The sequence below is a fragment of the Gopherus evgoodei genome, chromosome 2 (genome assembly GCF_007399415.2).
Source record: "Gopherus evgoodei ecotype Sinaloan lineage chromosome 2, rGopEvg1_v1.p, whole genome shotgun sequence".
In the NCBI taxonomy this organism is placed as follows: Eukaryota; Metazoa; Chordata; order Testudines; family Testudinidae; genus Gopherus; species Gopherus evgoodei.
The window spans coordinates 6,819,308-6,846,757 of record NC_044323.1 but is presented as its reverse complement, the minus strand read 5'-3'; the positions used below and the strand labels follow the sequence as shown (position 1 = coordinate 6,846,757).

General features: G+C 41.7%; 1 protein-coding gene across 23 annotated transcripts in view; it reads right to left on the bottom strand.

The window, feature by feature from the left end:
• Positions 1–27,450, bottom strand: part of OBSCN (obscurin, cytoskeletal calmodulin and titin-interacting RhoGEF) — a 305,008-nt gene that overhangs the window by 110,428 nt on the left and 167,130 nt on the right. For 22 of the 23 annotated variants that reach the window (XM_030549887.1, XM_030549891.1, XM_030549889.1 and 19 more), the window contains 10 exons: positions 27,015–27,281; positions 22,305–22,571; positions 19,790–20,056; positions 19,121–19,390; positions 17,291–17,557; positions 15,164–15,430; positions 13,922–14,188; positions 12,978–13,250; positions 8,069–8,335; positions 4,781–5,053 (listed from right to left, as the gene is read on the bottom strand). In XM_030549887.1, coding sequence (XP_030405747.1) covers positions 4,781–5,053; positions 8,069–8,335; positions 12,978–13,250; positions 13,922–14,188; positions 15,164–15,430; positions 17,291–17,557; positions 19,121–19,390; positions 19,790–20,056; positions 22,305–22,571; positions 27,015–27,281 — 2,685 coding nt within the window. The remainder of the gene's footprint in view (positions 1–4,780; positions 5,054–8,068; positions 8,336–12,977; positions 13,251–13,921; positions 14,189–15,163; positions 15,431–17,290; positions 17,558–19,120; positions 19,391–19,789; positions 20,057–22,304; positions 22,572–27,014; positions 27,282–27,450) is intronic. The other variant, XM_030549899.1, reaches the window with a different exon arrangement.

Here is a 27,450-nt window from a genome sequence, read left to right as displayed (position 1 = left end):
TTTGTCCTTTGAATTCAGCTGCTCTCTTTCCTACTTTTTACTCCACTGTACTATTTTCCCTCAGTGAAATTCAGTGAAGGACATGGAGTCAAGTGACACGACTGGACATCCTGAAGATATGTTGGATTTCACTTTTTGTCCAAAATTATTCACACACTCTAGATTTAGGTCCTACAAACTGGTAACGTAGAACTAAGGGTGACTAACATGAATTAGGATTTACACTGGATCAGATCTTCAGGGTTTTTTTTAAGAAACATGCCATTGGTTACATGGTATTGTGAGACACACAATGCCCAGATATGAAATGGAGATTGTGAGAGTGTAGCCAGCCAGGTGCACTTATACTCCTAAGAATTATAATGAAAAGTTGAGTAGATAAATGAATATGCTCCTCTTTATATCTAGTTGAAATTATTTGGTTGGACAACTGAGATTGAGATAGGTACTTTGTACAACTGTGCAAGCTGTGACTGTGAATCCATTTCCCGCCAACAAAAAACTGATATTTTGTGCATGTCGTGAAGATTAAAGATCTAGCTGAGCCCCGAGTTCCCAAAACATTATTTTAACTCTACATCCTGTATAAGGAGCTTGATTAATTTCTGTCTGCAGGAGAAGCAGATGGGGGAAATGATGGAAATGCATGGAAGGTGCATTGATGAGTTTACAGAAAACACACTGTTCAATCAGAACAGAAAAGAAGCTAAGGTTACCACAGAGAGAAAAGAATTAGGAGCTGTGGGGGAGTATAGCTACCCAGTCCAGCTGAGGGATGCTATTCCTCACCAAGAAGAGAGACTGAAGGAAAACAAAACTGTGGAAAACCTTTGAAAGATAGAAGAAAAAGTTCCACTTCTGTTTAAAAATTAGATTTTTGACACTGGGGTACCACCAACCCATGAGCTGATAACGAACAAACACTACAACCAGAAGGTTTGGAGAGCAAGCTGGAATGTGAAGCATGGGAGGAGGTATGCATGGCTTACATGGACAAATATGAAAGCACATAAATGGCTAAGAGAAAGAAACAAGATGAAAGGCCAGTTGAAAACTCTGATGAATCAAAAATTGCATTGAGCTTCCAGTAGCTGAACTATAAGGAAGGCTGAAAGACTTAGTATACTTACAACTGGCAACTGAAAGACAGAGATGGAGAGAAGTATCCAACATGTTTGCAACTTATGTGGTTACATTTAATCAAGAAGCAGCAATATAGGAATGGCAATATACAAAAACCTGTAGGAAAACACTTCAATCTCCCTGGACACACAATAGCAGATTTAAAGGTAGCCATCCTGAGCAAAAAAAACTTCAGGACCAGACTTCAAAGAGAAACTGCTGAACTTCAGTTCATTTGCAAATTTGACACCATCAGCTCAGTATTAAACAAAGACTGTGAATGGCTTGCCAACTACAAAAGCAGTTTCTCCTCCCTTGGTTTTCACACCCCAACTGCTAGAAGAGGGCCTCATCCTCCCAAATTGAACTAACCTTGTTATCTCTAGCCTGCTTCTTGCTTGCATATATATACCGGCCCCTGGAAATTTCCACTATATGCATCTGACGAAGTGGGTATTCACCTACAAAAGTTCATGCTCCAATACGTCTGTTAGTCTATAAGGTGCCACAGGACTCTTTGCTGCTTTTACAGATTTAGACTAACACCGCTACCCCTCTGATATTTGACAAGAAGCAACATGTTTGTCAATGCCATGAGACGATGCAATCACTCAAATACATAAGCCAGGTTTTATTTAATATTTATTATGTATGAATAAAGTTTTCTCATTACATGTAAGTTTGACATAACATTGTCACAATTTATGACTTTTTCCAAACACCTTACAGTGTTGACTAGCTGTAGATAAGGCAGTCCCAAACAATTCTTCAGCCTGTACTCATGCCCTCTTGGAAGAATTTTCTAATGGTGCCACAGAAGTACTGATGCTAAAAGACTGTCAATAGATGGGATTTATACTGATGACTAAGTAGCCACAGCAAACTTCACCAAGAGAGGAGACCCAGCAGTCAAAGTGTCATGAGCTAAACTGCAGTGCATCTTTATACTGTAACTCAGTTATCTTAGCAGCTGTGATTGTAACAAATTAAGCTATACTGCACCTGATAAAGAATTTTTTTAAATGTAACATAAAAGAAATTTTTAAAAGAGTATGATGAAATAACCATAGTTTAGATTGTTAGAAGGAAAGAAAACAAAATTAAATTATATTAAAAGTTCAAACTCAGTAAAGTAGAAATTGACCAGATCCTCAGCGTGCAAGGGTGGCTTTTGCTTTGGCTTATTACAGGAAACAGGTCAGTCAAACGTCAGATGTGGATTCAAACTCTTCGGAAATTCTCAGACGTTTAGGATCTGGGCCAGTCTCTACTGAAAATCTCACAGCCTTTTGCAATTATCATTGTTGTTCGTCCTTTGAGTTCAAAGATGACCATGACATCACTGGTTGGTTTAGTTTCTGTGAACATGTGAGTAGCTGATCAGGGCATTCTGAGCTTTGAACTGTCTGTGACACATTGAACAAGAGATGCCACTATGGGATGCTTGACTAACAGAGGACATGTTTCTGTTACAAAATTTACACTGCTGGCACTTCTGCTCTGCCTCAGCAGTTCTCCTCCACTCACAGACTGTAGCTCCAGTATGGATGAGGTTTCACCAAATAGAACTACCATGAAGGAGATCTTCCCAAAACTCAGGGTCATTGTTGAAACACTCCAAGGATAACTTGAGGGAGTCTTTGAAACATTTCTTCTGATCTCCCTGAGAGCACTTTCCCTCCTTTAGCTTGCCGTAAAAGATCTTTTTTGGCAGTCACTAATCTGACATTCTGGTGACATGGCCTGCCCATCTCACCTGTGATTTCATAAACGGAATATGGATGCTTGGAATGCCTGCCCGTATGAGAACCTCAGTATCTGGAACCTTGTCTCACTATATAATCCTCATCAGTTTCCTCAGATAGCCCACATAAAAGTTATTTTGTGCAATTACCATAATAGGCATTTGATAGTGGCTCCTTTTAAAGCCAGCTCACCAAAATTAAGGCTGTTTTCTGACATAAAATCTTTTGAGAGAGAGAAGAATGTATTTGCTGCACATTATCTTCTCTCTGGCATTGAATTGAAGTAGATAGGTAAGGAATAAAGGGGAGAACAAATTAGGAATTATCAGGGAAGGCAAACAGCTGATGGAGTTTCTACATAGTCCTGCACTGGTTCCCAAGACACAAGAGGGACAAGCAACATGCACAGAGGTTACAGATCAATGCAGGGAAGATGAAGATCAGACTAGCTGTATAATGGAATTCAAGAGAGGATGGATTGTTTGACAGCACAAAGGAGTTCACATACCTGGGCACCCCAATTAGCATAGATGGAGAGGTAGTACATGAAATAAATACATAAAGGAGCCACATTTATTCCTAGTGCAATCATGGGCAATGACAATGGTTTCAATGGAGTTGCATCTGTTTACACCAGGGCTGAATTTGGTTTAATAATTAGCAGTAGATGCATGTAACTGATTCAACAAGATTGGGCAAGCAGAAAACTGAAGCTAAAAACCACAACATCCTGCAACTATGATTTCATTACGTTGCATGGCTGTGTGAGTCTGTGTGCAATTGAAAAATGGAAGCATTCCCTCATAGCAAGAATGCTTTGCAAAGCTCATGAGTATAATACGGTAAGATGAGTTAAGATGCAGTTCAGGAAAATAGCACATTGGAAAGCATACAAGAATAGATGTTATTCTGGTTGGGTCACATCAATCAAGATGTATCATGAGTGAATGTACAAGCAAGTCCTAAAATCTGGGAAGACAAGTGATGGATAGTCAGACCACAGAGAAACTGATAAAGCATGTTTGAGAAGGATTCATCTCTGCTGAGTAACAGAAAGAAATGTAAATGGTCATGTTCCACAGCCAACAGAAGTTGCGCAAAGTATATACTCACCTTTGCCACGATGCTTGCAAATCAGTCAGTAATGGCTAGGCTGTATGATCTGCTGCTATTTCTGTTTAACAGGGTTGTCAACTCTGACCAAAGCTATTCCAGGAGATTTTTTTCCCCAACATGACATAATGTCATTTTCTTAAAATATCCTATTAAAGTCTCCCAGATTTCTTTCACTAGTCACAGGGAGAGTGATGCCAATTCAGGGAGACTCCAGGCTAAACCTGGAGGGTTGGGAACCCTCCTACTTAACCTAATCAGGACTGTCTCACTGTTTACCTTGTTGCCATCCTCATTCGTTTGTTTAATACGCCCTTTGTTGTCTTGGTATGCTGATAGATTCAAAACTCTTTGGGGCAGCGACTGCTTTTTATTCTATGTCTGTGCATTGCCTAACTGATTGGAGCCTCTAGGAACTAATATAATTAACAGTAATAATTATGATGATCATGATGTAAATTGTAATCGGTGAAGCCTTAAAATAGCTATATCTGTGACCCATTAGAATGTTCACTCTCTGTATGAATGTTGCTTGCTTCTAGCTAATTTGCACAATTTATAAGCATTATATGAGATGTGACATATGTCACTGCTTACACATAATTGCTTGTCAAACGAAACATAAGTAGTAAAGTATAAAATAAAAGATTTATCTGTGTGAAGCAGAAGTAATGCAGGGAGCCCATGACCTATGCTACTCATGAACTATCCAGCTCTGGCACTCAACAAATATTTTTCTGGGTTGACCAGCCTTTCAAACCGGAAAGCTAGAACTCCAAGCACAGGTTTGTCATTGCTACCTTTCACAGTCAGGAACGCAGATGTCACAGCATCACTAGTCAGGAAAGTCACCCTGCAGTTATCCTGGGAAGTGAGGTTCTTCAACAGGAGAAGATGCCTGCGTCCATTTTCAAAGTAAACCATCTCAATGTTTTCTGTGGTTTTGGCAGGCTCATCATCAATCAGCCAGTTGTAATTGTAGCACTCCGGTTTGGAAAGGTAGCACTCAAACAGAGCTTCACCACCTTCCACGGCTTCCACATTCTCCAAACCTTTGACAATACTGTTCTTAGCTAATGGAAAAGGAAAATGATCAAAAACATTAGCTATTTTGCTTACATACTTCTGAGTAGTAGTGAGCCTTAAAAGCACACTATGTAATTCCCATCACCTGGAAGCTGATATGAGAGCATCATATGTGGAAAGTTAATTTGTGGTTTCTCCTTTTAAATTTCAATGGCATCCTAACACAGTCTTATGTTTAAAATACATCCACAACAGCAATGTGGTTTAACAAGTAGTAAAATAACTCTAACATGGTGTTTCCTTCTGGCTTAATTCAACATTTATCCAATAACCTGACCTATATCTTTATACATGAAGGATGAAATCATATTGTTCATCTGAACTGAATAATGGTTCAATTGAAATGAATACAAAAAGCCATCCACAGTCCAAGAATATAGGGCATAACCAGTTTCCTTTTGTGCACAACAGGAATCTTTTCTTGCCAACCTCCTCCATATGTATAATTAACATCACAGCTGGAGAGATGTGAAACTGGTAGAGAGCGCATCTTAAAATTTTACCACCTTTTATACAAAACCCGTCCTTATTCCAGCAGCGAACTACTGTCAGATTACAAATATCATTGCATTGACCAAGTCAACAAGGAATTTTGCAAACTGTACTACCAAAAGCCATTTGCAAAATTACAATTTATTGCATCGGTAACACTTTTTTAGTAGTAACTTTCTAATTATTACCAAATTCTTCTGACAGATGTCCAGGAACCTGATTTTCTAATCTGAGTGTCAGGGGTTGGGACCACTGTGTGTGCAAAAATGTGCATAGATGTGCATGATCCATTTGCACACAACTACTGCAACTGCGTGCACCAACTAGTAGTTGTATACAACTAACCAATTTGATGTACATATCCCCAATTTGTGTGCACAGGTTAACTGCATAGACATATTAGGCACACACTACTATACAAGTTTATGTACACTGAGTTGGGTGAGCACAGTTTAGACACAGAAACCCACAATGCTCACATGAGTTATACACCATAGTCCTCGTGATCAGTGTTCTAATACAGTACCAGAATAATGGGCCAATCAATCCTGTTTAGTAACCACATCAATCATTGTAACTTCTAATCCGTGTGCAATTGCTTGTCACCCAGAAAATTGATACTGAACTATTTATTCTCTAGCAAAGCCAAATCAGTTTTTCTGAGGTTCCAGAATTTTCCAGCTTGAATGTTTAAAGAGAACAATGGTCTTGTGCCTAGGGCAAAGGACAGGAGTCAGAGGTATGACTGCATTCCTGTGTGAAAGTATCTGCGTCATTTAATTTCTCTGTGCGCCACTTTCCTCATATGTAGAATGTTGATACTTACAGATCCCTGCCTCTCTGGGGCCTTTTAAGACTAAATTCATTAATGCTTGGTGAGAGCTTTTAGACCCTAAGATGGAAGGAGCTACCAAAGTGCAGAGCATTATAATAAATAATAAATTGGCTTTTTAACTGAGCACAATCCCACAGTTTAGAAATCAAATAAGAAACAATATTATTTCTAATCATAATAGCGTACCCAGTAATTGAAAACAAGAAATCCTTATGCAAATAGCAGAAAACTAGTTATTAAAACATTATATGCTATGCTCTACTGTTGTTTGCCTTGAGTGTTTGGATATTTCGGTGCTTTAAAGGCAGTCCCATTTTAACTGGCAGGCTGTGGGCCTCATTCTGTAGTTGCTACATGTAGGTGTCCCACTGAAGTCAAGGAGAGTTCCTTACATGGAGCAGCTGCACGTCAACCCCCTCAATTAGTTAATACTGGCAAACGTATGGTAGTTTTCTTTGAAGTATCTTAGGCACCATCAAGTCTAAGACTGAGATCAGGTGTCTTTCACCTTACATGGGACACCAAACCACCAAATGCTCGATTGGTATCAAAAACCCATGGAGGAAGATTTTCAAAAATGCCTACAGGTTACAGCGTCACAAGTCCCATTTAAGGCCAATGGGCCTTGTGCTACTAAATCTCTTAGGCCTTTTTGAAAATTATCCCTGTGATGATTGGACAATTATTTTTTAAAATATATTCATGTCCACTCTGTCCTCAATTGAAAATAAATAACCACAATAAAGACTGTGGGGCACTCGCATAGCACAGTAACTGGGGCAATACAAGTACCTAAGAGAGAGAGAGAGAAAATAGTGACTCTTGAACGCAGACACCGAGCAACTGAGTCCAAGACATATACAAACAAAGCTCTGTTAATTAAACCAATAAAGGTTACATATGGGGCCACATCCTGATCCTATTAAAATCAAAGGCAAAACTCTCATTAACTTCATTGGAAACAAGAGTTAGTCTTTGGTGGGAAAAAATATAAGAACAGGATACAACAAACCTTGAAACACTGTTTTCTGTAAACCTAAGAATCAAGCTGCTATCTTCATCTTTTCTGTCACAGACACTTAACTACATATAAATAATATTTCTATTGTTTTTTCCACTCTTTGTCTCCCAGGGACACTTATTATATCTAATTTCAAATTACAAGAGGCCTTACAAGTTATCATTATTTTAAATAGATATAAAACTCAAGAAAGGTGAGCTGTAGATTAGATTAACTGAAAATAAAAAATACAATGCCATTTTATCCTTTAGTTAATTTTTAAAGCACTTTGTATGTGAAAAGCACTATATAAGTACTATTATTTTTCAAATCTAAGAATGCCACATCTGCAGCATGACAATAATTCAGCAGAACATATCCCATTTGATTAGTGCTACTACCAAATTCAGTTCATTGGAGAGCAAGCATGATTACCTATACGCATTTGGAACCAAAAGTGGGCATTAAACTGAACTAATTTCCAACCAAATTTTGTACATTTTCACATTCAACTCATGTTAACACCAAACATGTTTCTCATTATTACTGATATTGGAATGAACACCAAATGAACAGGTAACTATTTGCCACTTATTGTCAGATGCGGCTGTGATTTGCTACTTGGTTGCTCTTTGGGCCCCATGGTAGTCTTCCTTTTGTGCTGGAAGACCTCACCTTGAACATCAAGCATAGCCACAACTTTGGTGCTTCCAGCTTCACAAGAATAGATGCCACTGTCTTCTGGAAGGGCAGGCTTAATTTTTAGCTTGGCTACATTCCAGTCCTGCTCGATAATGACTCGTTGCCCATCTGCGGAAACTTCCTGATCATTTTTCTTCCATGTGGCTTGCACTGGTCTAGAGTACTGGCATATGAACTCTGCTGTGCCATCTTCATCAATGGTAATATCCTGCATGGGACTGACCACCTCAATAGTAGGATCTGTCAACCAACATGTCAGGAGGGACATGCATTAGTGGATCCTTACGGAAGGGGCAGCTTAGATTTTGTCAAGCACAGAGCCAGCGTGGAATGGGAAGCAAAGGAAATGAAATTACAAGCATAAGGCTGCTCAGATGCGCTACAAGTTAGCAGGTTTAGCGTTTGCTTGTGTCAGCATCAAGCAGGGTGGAAGCAAACCAGGTACATTAGGATAGCTGTACCATCAGATAGTTTAGACCAATGGTTCTCAAACTTATTTGATCAGGCCCCCCTTCTTTGTGTCTGAAGTCGTTTATGTGCTCCCTCCCCCCACCGCACATACATATATACTGCCACCTAGCTCTGGAGGCAGGGCGGAGAGTAGCAGCTGCTGGCTGGGAGCCCAGCTCTGAAGGCAGCACTGCGCGGAAGTAAGGGGGCCAGTGTGGATAGTAATATTTGTCAGCATCACTTCACTGCAGACTTAATGTCCCATTGCCACTCTTACTTCTGCATTGCTGCTGCCACCCCAGGTGAGGGATTGAGTGGAGGGAAAGGAGAGCCTGAGCCCAAGTGGCATGGCTCCAGCTATCAGCTCTGGAGTTCCAGCTGTCCTATTTATTCCGGCCTCCCGGGTGTGCATAGCCCTTCTGCATGAGCTCCAGCCACCCGGGGCTCACAGAGCTCTTAAATAAAATCACACAGCTCACACCTCTCTTGACACATTTGCCCCATAGATTGAGAACCGCTGGTTTAGCCTAAATAACTAAGACTTATACTAAGATTTTTGAAGGCTATTTTTCTTTGGAGAGCATCCGGTAGGATTCTCTCCATCTCCATCATTTCCTCCCCACAACACCACATATCACAGTAGCCCTCGTTCCACCGAGGAGCACTGGATGTGGCTCACTCTCGAATATGTCAGGGCTTCTCAGAATCTGTCAGGGGCAGAGAGAGTGAAGTGGGATGGGTGAGCTGCCTTGAGAAGATGGTTGAGTGATTTAAACAAAAACAGAAAAGTCAGAGAGAACATATTCGGAAAGATTGGCTGGGGTTTAGCTGGGTGACTCCAATTAAACTGATAAGTTTGTGTTAAAAATGAGGTAGGTCTGTGCTAAAAATGAATCCCAGTGTGGCTATAAGTTCATCTGATTAAATCTGGCCAGGAATTTTCCAATGACGAACTTATAGCTTCCAACAGGCTGTGATATGATGGTGCCTTTACTATGATACTTTAGATGCCCAAAGGAAAACTGCACCAGTGATACTTAGGCCTGTCTGAAAGTTCATAGGAGCCTTTCTCTAAGTGAACAAACCGTGAAAGTTACTTGAAATGAAATGTACAATTACATTAGGCATTCCAGCTTACCACTGGTCATAAAGCCTGTCAGAAACTCACAGGCAGTAAGGCAAGCATGGCACTACAGGTGGGCAATCCTATTCTGGACCTTTCAAAATATCACAGGGAGGACACTCCATAGAAGATAAGTGCCTAGTTTTTGACTAATCTTGTGTCTGTCTGTGTTTAAAACAGACAATTACAGGCACCGATGATTGCATATAGCTATCTAACTAGTTGATTTGTAAAGTCAATCATGTAACTACAGAAGAACCTCAGAGTTATGAACACCAGAGTTACGAACTGACCGGTCAACCACACACCTCATTTGGAACTGTAAGTACGCAATCAGGCAGCACCAGAGACAAAAAAAAAAAAAAAAAAAAGGGGAAATACAGTATAATACTGTGTTAAACGTAAACTACTAAATAATTAAAGAGAAAGTTTTTTAAAAAAGATTTGACAAGGTAAGGAAACTGTTTCTGTGCTTGTTTCATTTAAATTAAGATGATCAAAACCAGCATTTTTCTTCTGCATTGTAAAGTTTCAAAACTATATGAAGTTAATGTTCAGTTGAAAACTTGAAAGAACAACCATAATGATTTGTTCAGAGTTACGAACATTTCAGTATTACGGACAACCTCCATTCCCGAGGTGTTCATAACTCTGAGGTTCTACTGTAGATAACTCGATGCTACCATTTGTACCCCCGGCTTACTGAAATCTTGAATTAAGGAACCCAAAAAATGGTCCTGGTAGCTGATGGCTCCTGCTGAGAAAAGGGATACCCGTGCCACTGCTTTTGAATTTTCACTGTCTTTACTTTCTTTTAAAATCCCACTGTTGAAGATAGCTGCTATGGTTATAGGCGTAATACAATACAGTAAAGAAAACAAAACCAAACCAAAGATTTTGCAAGCTTCAAAAGCAGGCAAGGGGCATCCTCCTAGAAGTTACTTTGTATTCCCCCTCCATCGGCATATTTGCAGGCAATATTTATTGTACATATTTGACCAAAAATCGGAATGGCAATTGAAATAGCTGCCTCTCAGCAAAGCCCTTCTCCCTGGAAGCACAGCTAACTATGCTACAAAGAACTTTGTAGGTGTGAAGCTATATAATCAATTAGGTTAAAGAACTAGTAGCCATTGAAAGTCTCAGAAGTAGCCCTTATCTTAAGAAGCAGAACTCATTGCAGCCTAGCTAAAATCAGTTAAACTGGACCGGTGAGAAAATGCTCCCCTCAGCAATGTGTTCATTTCACTGATGTTAATGGAAATTATATGCACACTTTGGCATGCAAAGGCAGCTGAGAGATGTCTACTGAATTCCTCCTGCAAGGCTCAGTTCTGTTCCCTAAGGGCTGTATTATGGCTTTTAATGGCACAGCTCCCCTCATGAGAAATGTGATGGCAGGTCCTGAGGCCATTCTTGCTGCTGCTTAGGACTGAGGAGTTGATGGTGTAACAGAAAACTGATGCTAGTTTCAGATTGCAGTTACGTAACTCTGACTACTCCTGTTTTAGTTAAAGGACACAGCTACCCAAAAAGGAGGAGGATTTTAATGGAAAAAGTAGCTAAACTTCTACGCCTCCTGGTATGTGATTCTCTCCCAATAATACAACAAAGAAAAAAATTATTTTTGTCTCAGTACAAAAGCAAAGTCGCAGCTTTTCCCGAGTTCTCTAAAGGATGTATCTGTGCAGGGGATTTCTTTACTATAAAGTCTGGAGCTCAGCTTTGTTTTCAGTTCATGGCTACCTTTACCAAATCTAAAACAGCATCAATTCAACAGCAACAAAACATTCTCAATACAGTACTAACCAGCAATACATCGGTAACAAATTAATGGGCCCAAGTCACCACTGTTTTACTGCAGTTTTATGCCTGTGTTATTCCACTGCGCTCCATCCTGGCACCACGACTTGTTCTGCAGTCCCATGCCCAAGAGCTTGCTGGCATCGATTTTGATGGAGTTATGCTGTGTCAACACTCCAGCCACATAATGATGAATCAGGCCCAATATTTGCATCTGCGTGTCTTGTGGAGCAGTAGCAGGGTGATGGTTTTGATGTGGACAGTGGCAAAACGAGGACAGACACATGCATGGAATTAAGCCGTCCATCCCCCACACTCTCCTATACCAGGCGTTTAATTGGTTCCAGTGCAGGGCTTACAGGGCTTTCTACCATATAACCCATAATGTGCAGTATGCTCTCCTCAGCCTGCCCCCCAGGACTCAGCTCATTGAGTCCTAGCACCCTCCCCTCCTTGATGGGGTAAAGCAGGGTGGGGATCTCAGCTTGCAAGGGCAGCAAGGTCTCTCCCTATCACATGAGCCCAAGGCCCATCTCCGAAATCCCAGGTCTTTTACCTCTGGGAACTGTTCATTTTATTCTTTTAACCACACTGGAAACCAATCGCAAATTGCAATGAATAAACACTATTACTCCAGTATTTCAGCTGGGTACTGAAGTTTCCTACTTCATCCACTGTGGCTTGAACATGCTGCAAGGAAGGCAAAAAACTCTCTGGTCCTACATCAGCTGTCCTATGGGAGAAAAATTCCTTCCTGACCCCCTAAACAGGTGATCGGTTAGTCCCACGGCATCTGTCAGGCTAGGTTCCCATTCCAAGTTTGAGCGGGTAGGGGGGGCTGCTGGAACGGAGCCGAAAGATGCTCCACATGGCCCCCAAACCAGATTAAATAATGGAGGCTGGGGAATGCTGTCCAATCAGCACTCCTCTCTCCTGGCTGGCCAATGGGTGCCAGAGCCTCCCGGAAGGATGGGGAGCTATCTATTGTCTATTGGTGAGCGTCTCCCTCCCTTGCTGCTGGGGCTGTCTCCCTTTCATCGATGATCCCATCAAATTCTCCCACCCAATGATGTGAGTGGGTGGCATTTATGGTAATATCATTCTTGTATAGTCCTGGGGAGAACACAACACCCAAGTACCACAATGGTAAGACTAAATCCTCACCATCTGTTTCCAGAGTTTGAACAAATCCTGACTCCACTACCTGATAAAAGCCACAGGTCTGATCCTACAACTCTTACTCTCTTGAGTCATCCTTATTCACAGAAGTTGGTCTGTTGAAACCAACAGGTCTAAGTGCTTGAATATGGACAACTTGCATGAGTAAATGTTGCAAGCCTGGGCTCTATCCTAGAGTCCAGTAGTTATGAAAACATTATGCCGCTGGCAGAATACTAATAACACAACAGTATTTTGGAGGAATTTCATACGGTTAACCAGAAGGCAGGAGCACTAGTATAGAGAGTAATTTGGGGGATGGACATCTGCATCTTTCTAAAAAAATACCTTTGATTAATAATTTAGCTGAAGATATGAGGGACCCAGCTCTGAAAGTCACAATCCCCGAATCATCAGACCCCAGGTTCTTTAGGGTCAAAGTGTGGATTTTTCCATCTCGCACAGCGATTTCATTGACAGCGCTGTTCTGAAGAGGAGATCCATCGAGCCACCACTGTATGTTCTGCACCCCCGGGCGTGAGAGTTCACACGTGAAGGTGGCTGACTCACCCGCAAAGACATCCGTGTTCTTTAAACCACAAACTATCTCTGCTTTCTCTTCTGTATAACAGAGCAAGAAAATGGGTACACCAAGGGAAAACAAAGGACAAACATATTCACGTTCCTTCCACAGAACTGATCTAAAGTTCAGTTCTTAGATTCACAGATTCTGTGAAGTGTATTCAAATTGTCCTGCATAAATAAACTTGTCGTGCTCATTCAGATAAACAATGCACTTGCCGACAAACATAGTGGGTTTGTTCGGACATACTATTTCAACATGAGGACAGTCTAAGAATTTCATGATTCATTCATGATTTGGTGTCCTGTATGGTGTCGTCTGCACTTATACTGCAAACTCTTTATGCCAGGAATCTTCCCTGTGATTTAAGTATTGTGTATACTTACAATGCTATAAAATAACTATAATAATAATTAACAACATGGTATCCAATATCTTCATACAGTCACTCTAAGCAAATAGTTATTTAAGCAGGTGTTGTTATATCATTTTACAGACAGTATGGTCATTGTCTTTGAGCTGCATTATATTGTAAATATTGGTCCATATTCATGCTTGATATAAAAGTGTGCAACATCATTGAAATCAAGCCAGAAACCGGTGGAGTTGCACCTACTTACACTAGGACTAAATCTGGCCTGTTGACTGAAGAACCATCTGTTTGAATTCAACCAGAAATGTGAGGTAAATTTAAATGATTTATTCTTACCTTGCACGTACACAGAGCCTGTGGTCATCTCATACCCAGTGCTACAGGTGTAGGGTCCGCAGTCCTCAACCTCCAAGTCATGAACAATTAACTCCACAATGGTGCCATTCTGACGCATCTCATACTTGTCACTGGGCTGAAGTACGAGCGCTCCTTTCCTCCACTCCACTGGGGCATCAGGTTTGGAGATCTCACACTGCAGGACAGCTGTTCCTCGTTCTTCTGCCTCTACGTTATGTAGTTCTTCTTTAAAAAGCACAGGTAGTACTGCAGTGGAGAAGCAACCACTGTAGTGAGAATGCTCAAGTGTGAATGACTGAGGCTTACTCCACTCCATTCATCACAATTCCCCTTCTGGTAACCTCTCTCTGGGTAGTTGCTGTGGTTCAGAGAGCTGGAAACCCGGAAATGCTATCCCACTATAGTCCTTCAAGTTGCAGTACGGCCAAAGTCCCATAAAGACTGGCCACTGACAAAACAATAACAGTAGATCATTGCAGCTCAGTACAGGGCTGCTATGAATTATGGTTTTTTAAGGGGCCTCTATTTGGCTGCTATTTTCACACCCACAGTTCTGTGCCTACAATTAGCTATAAGCACAAAGATGCAGGTGCAAATGATAATATTTGGACACCTAACTATCTGAATTGCATGAGTAATGCAATGCCCCTGGCTGGGTCATCAGTAACAGATATCCAGCACTTCTGGAGCTGTCAGCTTAAAGCCAGTAGCAAACTCATAAACCTCTAACGGCTTAGCCACTAGAGGGAAACAGAATGTGACACCACATAAGCGTGGGTTATACAGGTACAATTAGACATACTGGTTGCCATTTCCAAGTCAATATTTGCTAACTATTAACATACAGCAGTATGTCATATGCAGCAGTATTCTCCCACTCTAAGTACAGGGAAATCTCTTATCTCCGATAATGTCATGTAGTAATGGTCAACAAATCTCAGTTTCATATAGGCTATAGTCAACAGCATCTGCAATTTTGTTCCAGCATCTGGTTGTGAGATTGAAAATGCAAGTACAAGAATAGAAGTGTTTTTTTAAAAAGTTTGGTCCACCAGGTACAAATAAGTGTGTAGTGACACACTGTATCATTGTTACATTAAAATGAGATTCACTGGCTGATAAACATTAAAGATAATTCATCAGTAAAACTTCTATTTTACCAATTTTGGAGGACAGCCAGGGCCTTTATGACTATTTACCACAAATCAAGCCTTTTCCTACCTTTTACTAGCAGTGCCGCAGTGGTTTGTTGATCTCCTGAATCACATGTGTACTCCCCAGCGTCCTGAAGTTCCACGTCATAAATAAACAGCTCAACAAAAGTCTCCTCTTGCCTGAGCTCATACTTGTCACTTGACTGCAGCACCACATCTCCTTTCCTCCATTCAACCGGAGCACTCGGTTTTGTCAGCTCGCAGCGCAGTGCGGCCGTACACCCTTCCTTGACTTCCTCATTTTGGAGCCAACGTTTGAAAAGCACAGGTAGGGCTGACAGCGGGAATTAAGCCAAACAAGAGAGGAGGTTGTTTTGTGAAAAAATGAACTGATAACAGGCTGAACAATAATGGAATTCCTGAAGATAATGGGCCAAATTCTGCCAGCATTTACTCCCAGTCAGGGTTTAGGAATGCCAGCAAGGATAGAACCTGGCCCATAATCATGTCGGAATCGATGATAGTTCTCTGCTAGTTGGCAATAAACTTTTGTAAAGTAGTTTGTACTGGGGGATAACTTAATACCTATGTCTTCATAAATCATTACAAACGATGAAGGGATTCCAACGGGAAAGGGGCGAGGGGTTGGTTTTACATAATATTGGGCAGGTTTCAGTTCTGTAAAAATCAGAAGAATGTCTGATTCAAATCCAGATTCAATTTATCTGAACCTCCAAAGTCTGGGTAGCAAGGTCTGAACAAGTCACTCCAGTTTTGACCCATCTCTATTTGTCAAATGTCTACTAGCTAAATTTGATTTGCAACCTTTTGTCAGTCACATTTGAGGTGATAACCAAAATAAGACCCCAGGGGCATTTTGCACTGGAGCTCTATTTATCTGAAACACAAGATAGCTTTAACCACTTTTTTAAAAAAGAAGACTAACATTGTTCAACAAACCATCTTTTCATTTACAGTATTTACAAGAGGCTAATTTTTAACGAGTAATGCTGCGATTCTAAATGTAGTCCATTTTTAAGGTAAGATTGCTGATTGCACATACATTCAATAATCTCTACCATTGTAGATAAAGAACTACTAGAGCTGAGCCAAGATCAGAATTTCTGCCCAGTGGCAAATTCTGATATTCCAACATTTGTTTTCATCCAGAATTGAAGTGCAAAATCAAAACAGGGACTTGTGTGCAACAGAAAATTCTGAAAAAAAAACTGATTTGGAAATATAAAAATGTTCATTTTGACACTTTCAACCAAAATGAAATGTTTTGACATTCCCAAATCACCATGTTTTGTTTCAAGTCATGTCAGCATCAAACTTCACCTGTCTAAGGTGCCATGCTATGTGGTGCCTTCATTCTTCTTTATTGGCTTGTTTTCTTGAATATTGTAGAATATCAAGGTTGGAAGGGACCTCAAGAGGTCATCTAGTCCAACCCCCTGCTCAAAGCAGGATTAATCCCCAGACAGATTTTTGACCCAGATCCCTAAATGGCCCCCTCAGGGATTGAATTTACAACCTTGGGTTTAGCAGGCCAATGCTCAAACCACTGAGCTATCCCTCCCCCCAAAAGGGGTCATTGAGTCCAACCCCCTGTCTTCACTAGCAGGAGTAGGTACTGATTTTGCCCCAGATCCCTAAGTGGCCCCCTCAAGGATTGACCTCACAACCCTGGGTTTAGCAGGCCAATGCTCAAACCACTGAGGTATCCCTCCCCCCCTGGCTTGACTACAGGTCCCATGATTAACTGGGGTCTTGTGACTTATCACGCACTACATGGCTAAATTAGAGGAGAGATCATGGGAGATGTAGTCCAGCTAGGAAGCCCAGCCCATAGGAGAGAATAGGAACACGATGCACCCAAACTACAACTTCCATGAGGCACAACAGCACATTAGGCAGATACAGTTTAACTGTGACCCAACCTGCAATGAAATATTTAGTTTAGATTTTCCCCAACAGAAAACCAAATATTTCAGCAAATTTTCCTATGGAAAAATTCCATTTTTCAGAAATCGCATATCTCAATTACTAAAGACAAGATTGTTTTTCACCCCCCCAAAATGAAATCCTTGAATGCAATAGGAGCAATCCCAGAGCACAAACACCTGTAGACATAAAAAATAGCATTTTATGAATGACTTCAGAGCATGGCACTCTGGAGACACCATCTCACCTTTAACATCTAGTCTGGCAGTGGTCTTCCTGTCAACAGTATTACAGCTATACTCCCCTGAGTCCTCAGGTTTTAAATTATGGATGATCAGAGTATGTACATTCCCTTCCTTCTTGATTTCAAACTTCGTACTGGACTTGATCACAGACGAAGCTTTCTTCCATTCCACTGGGATGTTAGGCTTGGATAGCTCACACTGTAGTATTGCAGAGTCACTCTCTTGCAGTTCCTGATTCTCAAGCAACTTTACAAATATGGCTGCAGCAACTGTAGAAAGGGGAATAAAAGCATTTTGCACACGTACAATCAAGCATGTAGATAGGAAACTCTTTAATACAGGTTATTATAAGAAATGCACAGCCGCTCAAGATTTAATTCTCAGATTTCCTGTTTTCACACACAGGATCACATTTTAAAACAGCTAAATGTAAGGTCATACCTACAGAACAGGGATCTGTATCCTGGAAAGCAGTGACTCTGAAAAGGATTTAGGGATTGGTGCAACTGATACTGGAAGACTGTGTCCAGTTCCAGTGTCCCTGTTTTTAAAATGATGTTGAAAAACTGGAGAGGGTGCAGAGAAGAACCCCCAAAATGATTCAAGGACTGTAAAAAACCCACCTTTCAATGAAAGACTTCAAGAGCTCAATCCATTTAGCTTATCAAAAAGAAAATCAAGAGCTGACTTGATTTGAGTGTATAAATACCTTCACCATGAGACAATACTTGGTGCTAAAATGCTCTTTAATGTATGCAAGAAAGGCTTAACATGAATGAATAGCTGGAAGTTAAAACCAGATAAATTCAAATTGGGCATAAGGCACAAATTTAACAGTGAGAGTGATTAACCATTGAAATAAATTGCCAAGAGCAGTGGTAGATTCTCCATCTCTTGGAGTCTTCAGATCAAGACTTACCTTTCTGGAAGGTATGCTTTAGTTCCACACAAGTTATTAGGCTCAATATAGGAGTAACTGGGTGGAATTCTCTGGCCTGTGTTATACAGGAGGTCAGACCAGATGATCTAATGGCCCTTCTGGCCTTAAAATCTACACATCTATGATTCTAACTCTTCTACTTTTTGCCACCTGTTGGATTGCAAGAAAAGCTAAAAATTTAAATTAAATAACTTTCCTAATATTGATTTACCATGTAAGCTCTTGCTCTAGTTGCCGCAGGAATGTTATACTATTGTGACCTGGAGAGGAGGTTTCAACAACACAATATGTCAGTCTGGATGTGGTCCGTGCTATGGAAAAGTTTGTGAACCCATGAAATATGATAACAATCCCTCGCCCTTCCAATTAAAGGTTATTCCCTATGGTACATTTTCTCATGTTTTGTCGCATGCAGCATGGATTTGGGTGTAGAGGAGAGAGAGGAGTGAACGGAAGGAGACCATACAATGGCCCTTATTCTGATGACCTAGCACGATTTTACACCAACGTGTTGTGACATCCCAATCAAACTCTATGAAATAGAAGACCTGGAGGAAAAAACACAAATAAGAATGGATCTGATTCTGTAAAACTGGTATTGCTGAAATCAGAACTGCCTCCTATAGCTGCACTGTGAAACAAGATAAAAGAAAAACAAATACAGTGGCACATGGTGCTGACCAACCCTTAAGATTGTTTTTTATTTTGTACAATTGCATGAATGGTTTTGTATAGCTTGTAAAAGAGAGAGCAAGTAGTATCCAATGCCATCGTAAGTGGGAGGTTTATAGAAAAGTGATTGGTTCTGATGGTGACTGTTCACAGAATTAAAAACCCCCAAACCTCTTATAGAGCTGAAACAATAGGTATCTCAAAGGGGTTGATTACTTACCTTGAACTGTTAACTGCGCCTCTGAGATCTGTTGCCCCACTCTGATACTGACAGAACCAGAGTCTTCTAGGGTCACCCTCCTCAGGGTCAAAGTGTGAAGCTTCCCTTGAACAGTTATCTCATTCATTTCATTCGGCTGGAGCGGTACGCCACCCAGGCACCAGTGCACATCCCGAGCTTTCTCCCGAGACACCTGGCACTTGAACACAGCATCTTCTCCTTCATTTAAGGTGACATCCTTTAGCACCTCCACTATGCTTGCTGCTGGTTCTTTGATTTAAAAAAAAAAGTCACAACTGTTTTAAATCCATTTTCAAGCATTGTACCCCATTTTTAGACTTTATTATTATTCGTAAGGCAACTCATGCCCAAAGGATTCTGGGCACTTAAAACAATATTAGACATCCAATATACAAATATTTCTAACAGGAAGATTACACATTGTAGCTAAGTAATATTAACGTGAAGCCCTAGAATACCTAAAGGCGCTGAACCCACTGAAATCACTGGCCAAATGCCTCTTTATTCTACTGGACACAGGATCATGTATAGTGAGATTTCCCACTACGCTGCTGTAGAACTCTATTTTGTCATGGTGCCAGGATCATGATTTTAAACACAATTGAGATACTTCCAGGGGTATTTATCAAAAGAGAGTTCAAGTCCTACCTTTCACATATACAGTTGCTGTGGTTTTTTGGTCTCCTGTTTCACAGGTGTATTCCCCAGCATCAGCTTCATTCAGGTTATGGATTGTCAGCTCAGTCACAGGACCAGCTCGATTCATCTTGTACTTGTCACTTGGTTGCAGAACTTTCCCCGCTTTCTTCCATTGCACAGGGGCATTGGGTTTAGAAAGCTCACAGTTCAGAGTGATGGTGCCACCTTCTTCTCCTTGCTGGCTCTGGAGTGGTTGTATAAAAAGCACTGGCAAAGCTAAACCAAGATAAACAGGGAAACACATTTACATTTCATTAGTGACTGTCTTTTCCTGACTTTCTGATATGAATTTTCCCCTGCTTTTACAGTTGGTCTTCTATTTTTCACATACAGTTGTGAACATTTTGACCCTTTTCCTCACCAGAATTACACACACACAGGCACAACGTTCTAATTCATTTCTCATCACCATTAGCAGCAGTCTCTTGAAACTAAGTGGAGTTTACATGGAATCACGGCACCCTGTAAAATACTCCTTTAGCTCAGGTTGCAAAATACGCTTTTTAAAAACCCCACATGGGGAACAAATGTAGAGTCCTTGATTTTCAGAGGTGCTAAATCCCAACAACTCCAGCTGAAATCAACGATGACCTTAGCAGCATCTCACAGTGCCCAGTAGCAGGAGCCCATTTTAAAACCCAAGCACTGAAGTTTGACCCCTAATTCTCCATTTGGGTGCTCAAGGTGGAACTCAGATGCCTCAACTAGGGATTTGGGTTGTTTTTTTTTTATTTGAATGCACAAATGAGGAAATGGGCATCTTCCTTTAATCTGCCCAGCTTTGAAAATCAGACTCCACGAAGAAAGGAGAACTAGAATGATTTGTATTGATTTGGAGCACAGATAGGGGTACATCTGTATGATTTAGAGATGGACTTTTGGGGTTTGGTTTGGAACAGCACAAAGTTTGGGGGCTCAGCTCCCGAGTTTTGGTTCAGCCTGTTATTATGCCCTAGTGGCTCCATAATGGAAGTGGAGATTTGCATGAGCGGGAAATATGGTTCTGAGTGTGTATGGAGAGCTAGTAGGGTTGGATGATGGATGCCTGTAAGGGGGAGCGTGGGTTCTGGAAGTGCCTGGGGTGGATCTGAGGCGAGATGACTGCCTCTGAGAGGCTGCTGGGTAGTGGCTGGGGTGAGGTTTTGGGGCAGCTGTGTTTGGGGGTTGCCTGTGGGGACAGGAGAGTGGACTTCTCTCACTTTTTGTGCTGCTGCTCCATGAAGCCAGCAGAGGACCAGGGAAGAGTTGGTAGGGCTGTGTAAACAGACAAGCCGTTTGAAGATCAAGTGACACAACAGCCCCAGAATGCCGTTTCTCTGCCTGCAGCACAACTGGATGCACAGGAAACCAGCTGGACTGCACTAGGCACCAGTGCAGCAAGCACGTTCCTGGGGCGGCAAGCCTTGGGGGGCGGCCTGCCAGTCACTGTGAGGGCAGCAGTCAGGTGGCCTTCAACGGCATGCCTGCGGGAGGTCCGCCAGTCCCAAGGTTTTGGCGGCAATTCGGCGGTGGGTACGCCGACACCGTGGGACCGGCAGATCACCCACAGAAACGCCGCTGAATCTGTGTGACCACGGACCGCCCCCAAGCGCACCACCGAAGGCAGCCTGACTGCCATGCTTGGGGCGGCAAAAAAGATAGAGCTGCCCCTGGACTGCAGGCAGGTAGGCTAGCTCATGGTGTGGAGTGGGGTCTGCAAGTGAAAGTGTCATGAGCAGGAGTTCTCAGACTTTTGTACTGGTGACCACTTTCACATAGCAACCCTCTGAGTGTGACCCCCCTTATACATTAAAACCACTTGTTTATATATTTAACACCATTATAAATGCTGGATGTAAAGCGGGGTTTGGGGTGGAGGCTGACAGTTTGCGACCCACCATATAATAACCTCATGACCCCCTGAGGGGTCCCAACTCCCAGTTTGAGAACCCTGGTCATGAGAAACACATGACACACTAGCTTTCGGCTCAGGGGGACTGGGCTCACTGGCCCAGTGTCCCTGAGCCTAGTATCATGTGGAGCACTGACACATTTACCCTTATCCATCATTCAGAAAAATCCCAAAGGGATGTAGCCTCCTTGCAGATCAAGCACCACTTGGATTAGTGTCTAGCTAGATCCGTAAGACTGTCTGGTGGCTTTATCTCAATCACTGTCAATCTTATTACACCACCAAAGCTTTTGGTGACCACATGATCACTGGACAGGTAGCAGCATTCCTTGGTTAACATGATTCATAATTCATTGGTCTTCCATCCCAGTAATATGACTGCTACATTTAAACTAAACTAGAAATAGCTACAAGGAGAAATAATAGCAAAAACAACAAGGAGTTCTAGCCCACGAAAACTCATGCCCAAATAAATTGGTTAGTCTCTAAGGTGCCACAAGGATTTCTCATTGTTTTTGCTGATACAGACTAATACAGCTACCACTCTGAAAGGAGAAATAATGTTTCTGTCACCTTTCACCAACAAGGATGCTGTAGTCTGCTCATCACCAGAATCACAAGTGTAGTCTCCAAAGTCTTTCAGCTGCAAGTCATGAATTAGGAGTTCCACAATAGATCCCTTCTGTCTCATCTCATACTTGGCACTAGCTTGGAGCAGGACTGAACCCTTTCTCCATTTCACTGGGGCATTGGGTTTGGAGAGTTCAGCATGTAGGGTGACAGTAGAGCCCTCCTCAGCTTCTTGGTTCTGGAGTTTTTGTTCAAAAAGTGCTGGAATGGCTGGGTTCCATAGAGAAAAAAATAGGCTCACGTATCATGCCATTCGGTACACCCACTCACAGTACAACTGCATTTGGATTTGCTAGGTATCACACACAACACTTGGAATGTGGAGCCAACATTACAGTCGGGCAAAACTGATGAACACTTTTCACTGGGAAAATTTCCATATGACATTGGAAACATTTCATTTCTTTTGAACTTTGTGACTGATTCTTTGTCGTAGCATATCTAATATTAAAGGTAAAATAATAGGCACAATAGCAAACTATCCCGATAAGAAGAAAAAATAGGAACAACAACAAGAAGCCAATATGGATGTATCAGAAGTTCTGTAATGACTTGAAATCATGGGCCAAAACTCACTTCATCGGATGAAGCCAACGAAAGCTTATGCCCAAATAAATTTGTTAGTCTCTAAGGTGCCTAGTTCTTTTTGCTGATACAGACTAATACAGTTACTACTCTGAAACCTGAAATCATAAAGGAATCCTGCAAAAAGTGGAAGCATGGACAAATTGCAAAGGATGAATACAAAAGTATAGCACAAGTATGTAAGGACAAAATCAGGAAGACTACAGCACAAAATGAATTACACCTAGCAAGGGACACAAAGGCAATAAGAAGAGATTCTATAAATACATTAGAGGCAAGGCAGACAAGAAGAAAAGTTGTAGGTCCATTACTTAGTGGGGAAAGAGAGCTAATAATGGATGACACCAAAAAGGCCGAGGTATTGAATGCCTTTTTTGCTTCAGTCTCTATTGAAAAAGTTAATTGTGACCCGATATTTAACAGAAATAACATTAACAATAATGGGGAAGAAACACAAAAGTCAAAATAGGGAAAGAACAGGTTAAAGAGCTGGGACCGAGGCCTCAGCCAGCAGCTGGAGTCCCGGGCATGGGGCCAGCAGCCAGGGCTGGAAGAAGAGCTGGATGGTGCTCCCCATGGGGGCTGGTCCAAGCCCCAACCATGCCTCCCCCAAACATTCCTCCACACCCCACTAGTGGGACACATCCCACAATTTGGGAACCTCTGGCCGAACTCATGGAGGACAGATGAGCTCCCAGAGGACTGGAAAAGGCGAACATAGTACCTATCTTTAAAAAAAGGGGAACAAAGAATACACAATCAACTAGAGACAAGCCAGCCTAACTTTGATACTTGGAAAGATACTGGAACAAATTATTAAACAATCAAATTGTAAGCACCTAGAAGATAATAATAGAGTAATAAGTCACAACCAACATGGATTTGTCAAGAACAAATCATGCCAAACCAACCTAATTTCCTTCTTTGAAAGGGTTACTGGCGAAGCGAATGGGGGGAAGCTATAGGCATGATATATCTTGATTTTAGTAAGGCTTTTGATATAGTCTCAGATAGCATTTTCATAAGCAAACTAGGGAAATATGGTCCAGGTGAAAGTACTATAAAGTGGATGCACAACTAGTTGAAAGACTATACTCAAAGAGTAGTTATCAATGGTTTGCTGTCAAACTAGGAGGACATATCTAGTGGGCTCCCAAAGGGATCAGTCCTGGGTCTGGTACTATTCAATATTTTCATTACTGACATGGATAATGGAGTGGAGAGTACGGTTATAAAATGTGTGGGTGACACTAAGACAATGGAGGTGCTGCTGCTCTCTCTTACACCAGTGGAAATCCAGAACTCGACTGAAGTCAGTAGAATCACACAGATGTAAAAATGATATGCTCACTGTTAATAGCTTTAGCTATACACTGGAGCCTGGACTCTGGGACCCTCCCCCATTGCTGGGGTCTTAGATCTTGGGCTCCAGCCCTCGCTTGAATGTCTACACAGCAATTTTACAGCCCTGCAACCCGAGTCCCACAAGCCTGAGTCAGCTGACCAGGGCCAGCTGCAGGCATTTAACAGCTGTGTAGACGTACCCTAACTATACAGATAGTTAAGCACTGGAATATGCTTCCAAAGGAGGTTATGGAATCTCCATCACTGGATATATTTAAGAACAGGTTAGACCAACACTTGTCAGGGATGGTCTAGGTATACTTGGCCCTGCCTCAGTGCAGGGGGCTGATCTGGATGGCCGCTTGAGCTCCCTTCCAACACTACAGTTCTAGGATTCCATATCATAGATTTGAGTAAAATGGTATGTGATACTCATTCTTGGCCCAAAATAATAATAATAATATTGCAATCTGGATATGGAAAATTTCCCACTGAAATATTATTTCTATTTTAAGAAGGGGAAACATTAAGAGCTTAGATGATTGGCCTTTGTGGCACTGTAGTTTAGTGGCATAGACAGGTGGATGAGAATCAGATTATCTGGTTTCTAACCTTAGTCTATCAGTGTTTTACTATGTGAGCACAGATAAGCCATTTAGGTCAGTTACTTCAAAAGAATTCACTAGTCTGGGGTGTCTCAATGTTTTGGTGTCCACTTTAGACACCTCAGGTCTGACTTTCACTAGTGCTGATCTCTGGCATCTCCCATTGACTTCCAGTGTTTAGCTAAAGCTATTAACCATGATTATCAGGGCCACCCAGAGGGGGGGTGTCATGGTATAATTCCCCACTCTGAACCTTAGCGTCCAAAGGATGGGGTACCAGCATGAATTCCTCTAAGCTTAATCACCAGCTTAGAACCTGTAGCGCTGCCCCCAACCAGGAATGCCAGTGCCTGGTACATTCTGGTCCCCCCAAAACCTTGCCAGGGGACCCTGCAAGACCCAGACCCTCTGGATCTTAACACAAGGAAAGCAAACCCTTTCCCTCACTGTTACCTCTCCCAGACTTCCCCTCCCTGGGTTACCCTGGAAGATCACTGTGATTCAAACTCCTTGAATCACAAAACAGAGAGGACAATTCACCTTCCCCCCTCCTTCTCTCTCCCCCTCCCAGACTCTCCCTGAGAGAGAAAGTAATCCTAACACAGAGAGAAATTAACCTTTCTCTCCCCCTTCCTCCTTTCTCCCCACCAATTCCCTGGTGAATCCAGACCCCGTCCCCTGGGGTCTCACCAGAATAAAAAAACAATCAGGTTCTTAAACAAGAAACTTTTAATTAAAGAGAGAAAAACAGTAAAAATTATCTTTGTAAATTTAAAATGGAATAGGTACAGGGTCTTTCAGCTATAGACACTGGGAATACTCTCCCAGCCTAAGTATACAAGTACAAATTAAAAATCCTTTCAGCAAAATATAAATTTGAACTCCTTCCAGCCGAATACACATTTGCAAATAAAGAAAATAAACATAAGCCTAACTCGCTTTATCTACCTAGTACTCACTATTTTGAATCTATAAGAGCCTGTATCAGGGAGATTGGAGAGAAACCTGGTTGCACGTCTGGTCCCTCTGAGCCCCCAGAGTGAACAACAACCAAAAACTAGCAACACAGCACAAAAACTTCCCTTCCTCAAGATTTGAAAGTATCCTGTCCTCTGACTGGTCCTCTGGTCAGGTGACAGCCAGGCTTACTGAACTTGTTAACTCTTTACAGTCAAAGAGATATAAAATACTTCTGTTCTATTAACTCTTACTTATCTGTTTATGACAGGGGGCAAGTGGGGCAATTTGCCCCAGCCTCGCAGGGGCCCCCACGAGAATATAGCATTGCAACTTTTTTTATGGAAGGGCCCCCGAAATTGCTTTGCCCCAGACCCCCTGAATCCTCTGGGCAGCCCTGGTGATCATACATCTGTGTAATTCTATTGACTTCAGTGGAGCTCTTCATTTACACTAGTATAAGAGAGAGCAGCATCAGCACCATTATCTTACCTTGCAGGATCCTTTTTTTGGTGTATGTTGACTAAGGCCAATGCAATAGAGAACTCTGAATGTCAGGACTGAGGTGACAAAAGAATCACTGGGCTCAACAGAGAATGACGGTGAAATTCTATGGCTAGTGTTATACAAGAAGTCAGGCTAGATGGTCTCATCGGGCCTTAAAATCTATGAATTTGTGAACAGGGTTGAGGCCCAGAACTGGACTACAAGGGGGCCTCTCAACCCAGGAATGAAGTTCATTGACAGAGATGTACTGGAGTAGTTTGCAAACATTTACTCAGAGTAAAACTAGCTCTGTAGCCAGTACCTGCTAGTCCCTCACTTTAAAAGTTATGGTAGTAACCAAATAAGATATGAAAGCGGATGTACATACACAGTAACAAATTTCCATAACTGTTTAGTAATGTTCACAGAGAGCATTCATTATGGGGCCATTACCAATGTCATATACAACATCCAATGGAAATAAATCAGTATATTGGACTATACATAAAAAGCATTTAACGTAACTACTAAAACCAGGGGACTAGAACCTCAGCAGGTGTAAATCAGAATAGCTCCCCTGAATTCAAAGGATCAGTTGAAGATCTGGCCCAGTGCATCTGATAGAAGTAGGATTGTGCTTGTTAATTTGAACAAATATGTCATTTCAAAAACCTACCTTTGACAGTTAAAGTGGCTGTAGTTTGCTGATTTTTGTTATCACAAGTGTATTTGCCCGAATCTTCTGGCTTTAAATTATAAATCTTTAATGTATGGATTGTCCCCTCTTGCCTGATTTCATATTTGGAGCTTGGTGAAATCACCTGGGAGCCCTTCCTCCACTCTACTGATACATTGGGCTGAGAGACCTCGCACTCCAGGGCAGCTGTAGCATCCTCCTCCAATTCTGTGTTCTTTAGAGTCTCCTTAAAAACTGGAAGCGGTACTGAAATTACAAATATACGGAGGATGGAATTGCAGGAGCTTGTAATTACTCTAGTCTAGTTTTCAAGATTATGCCTTTGACAGTACGTTGTCAACCACTCAGCTCTAAGCCTCTTACAATGCTATGTCCCCATAATAACTGGGGTGCAAATGATGCAACAGAATGTTTA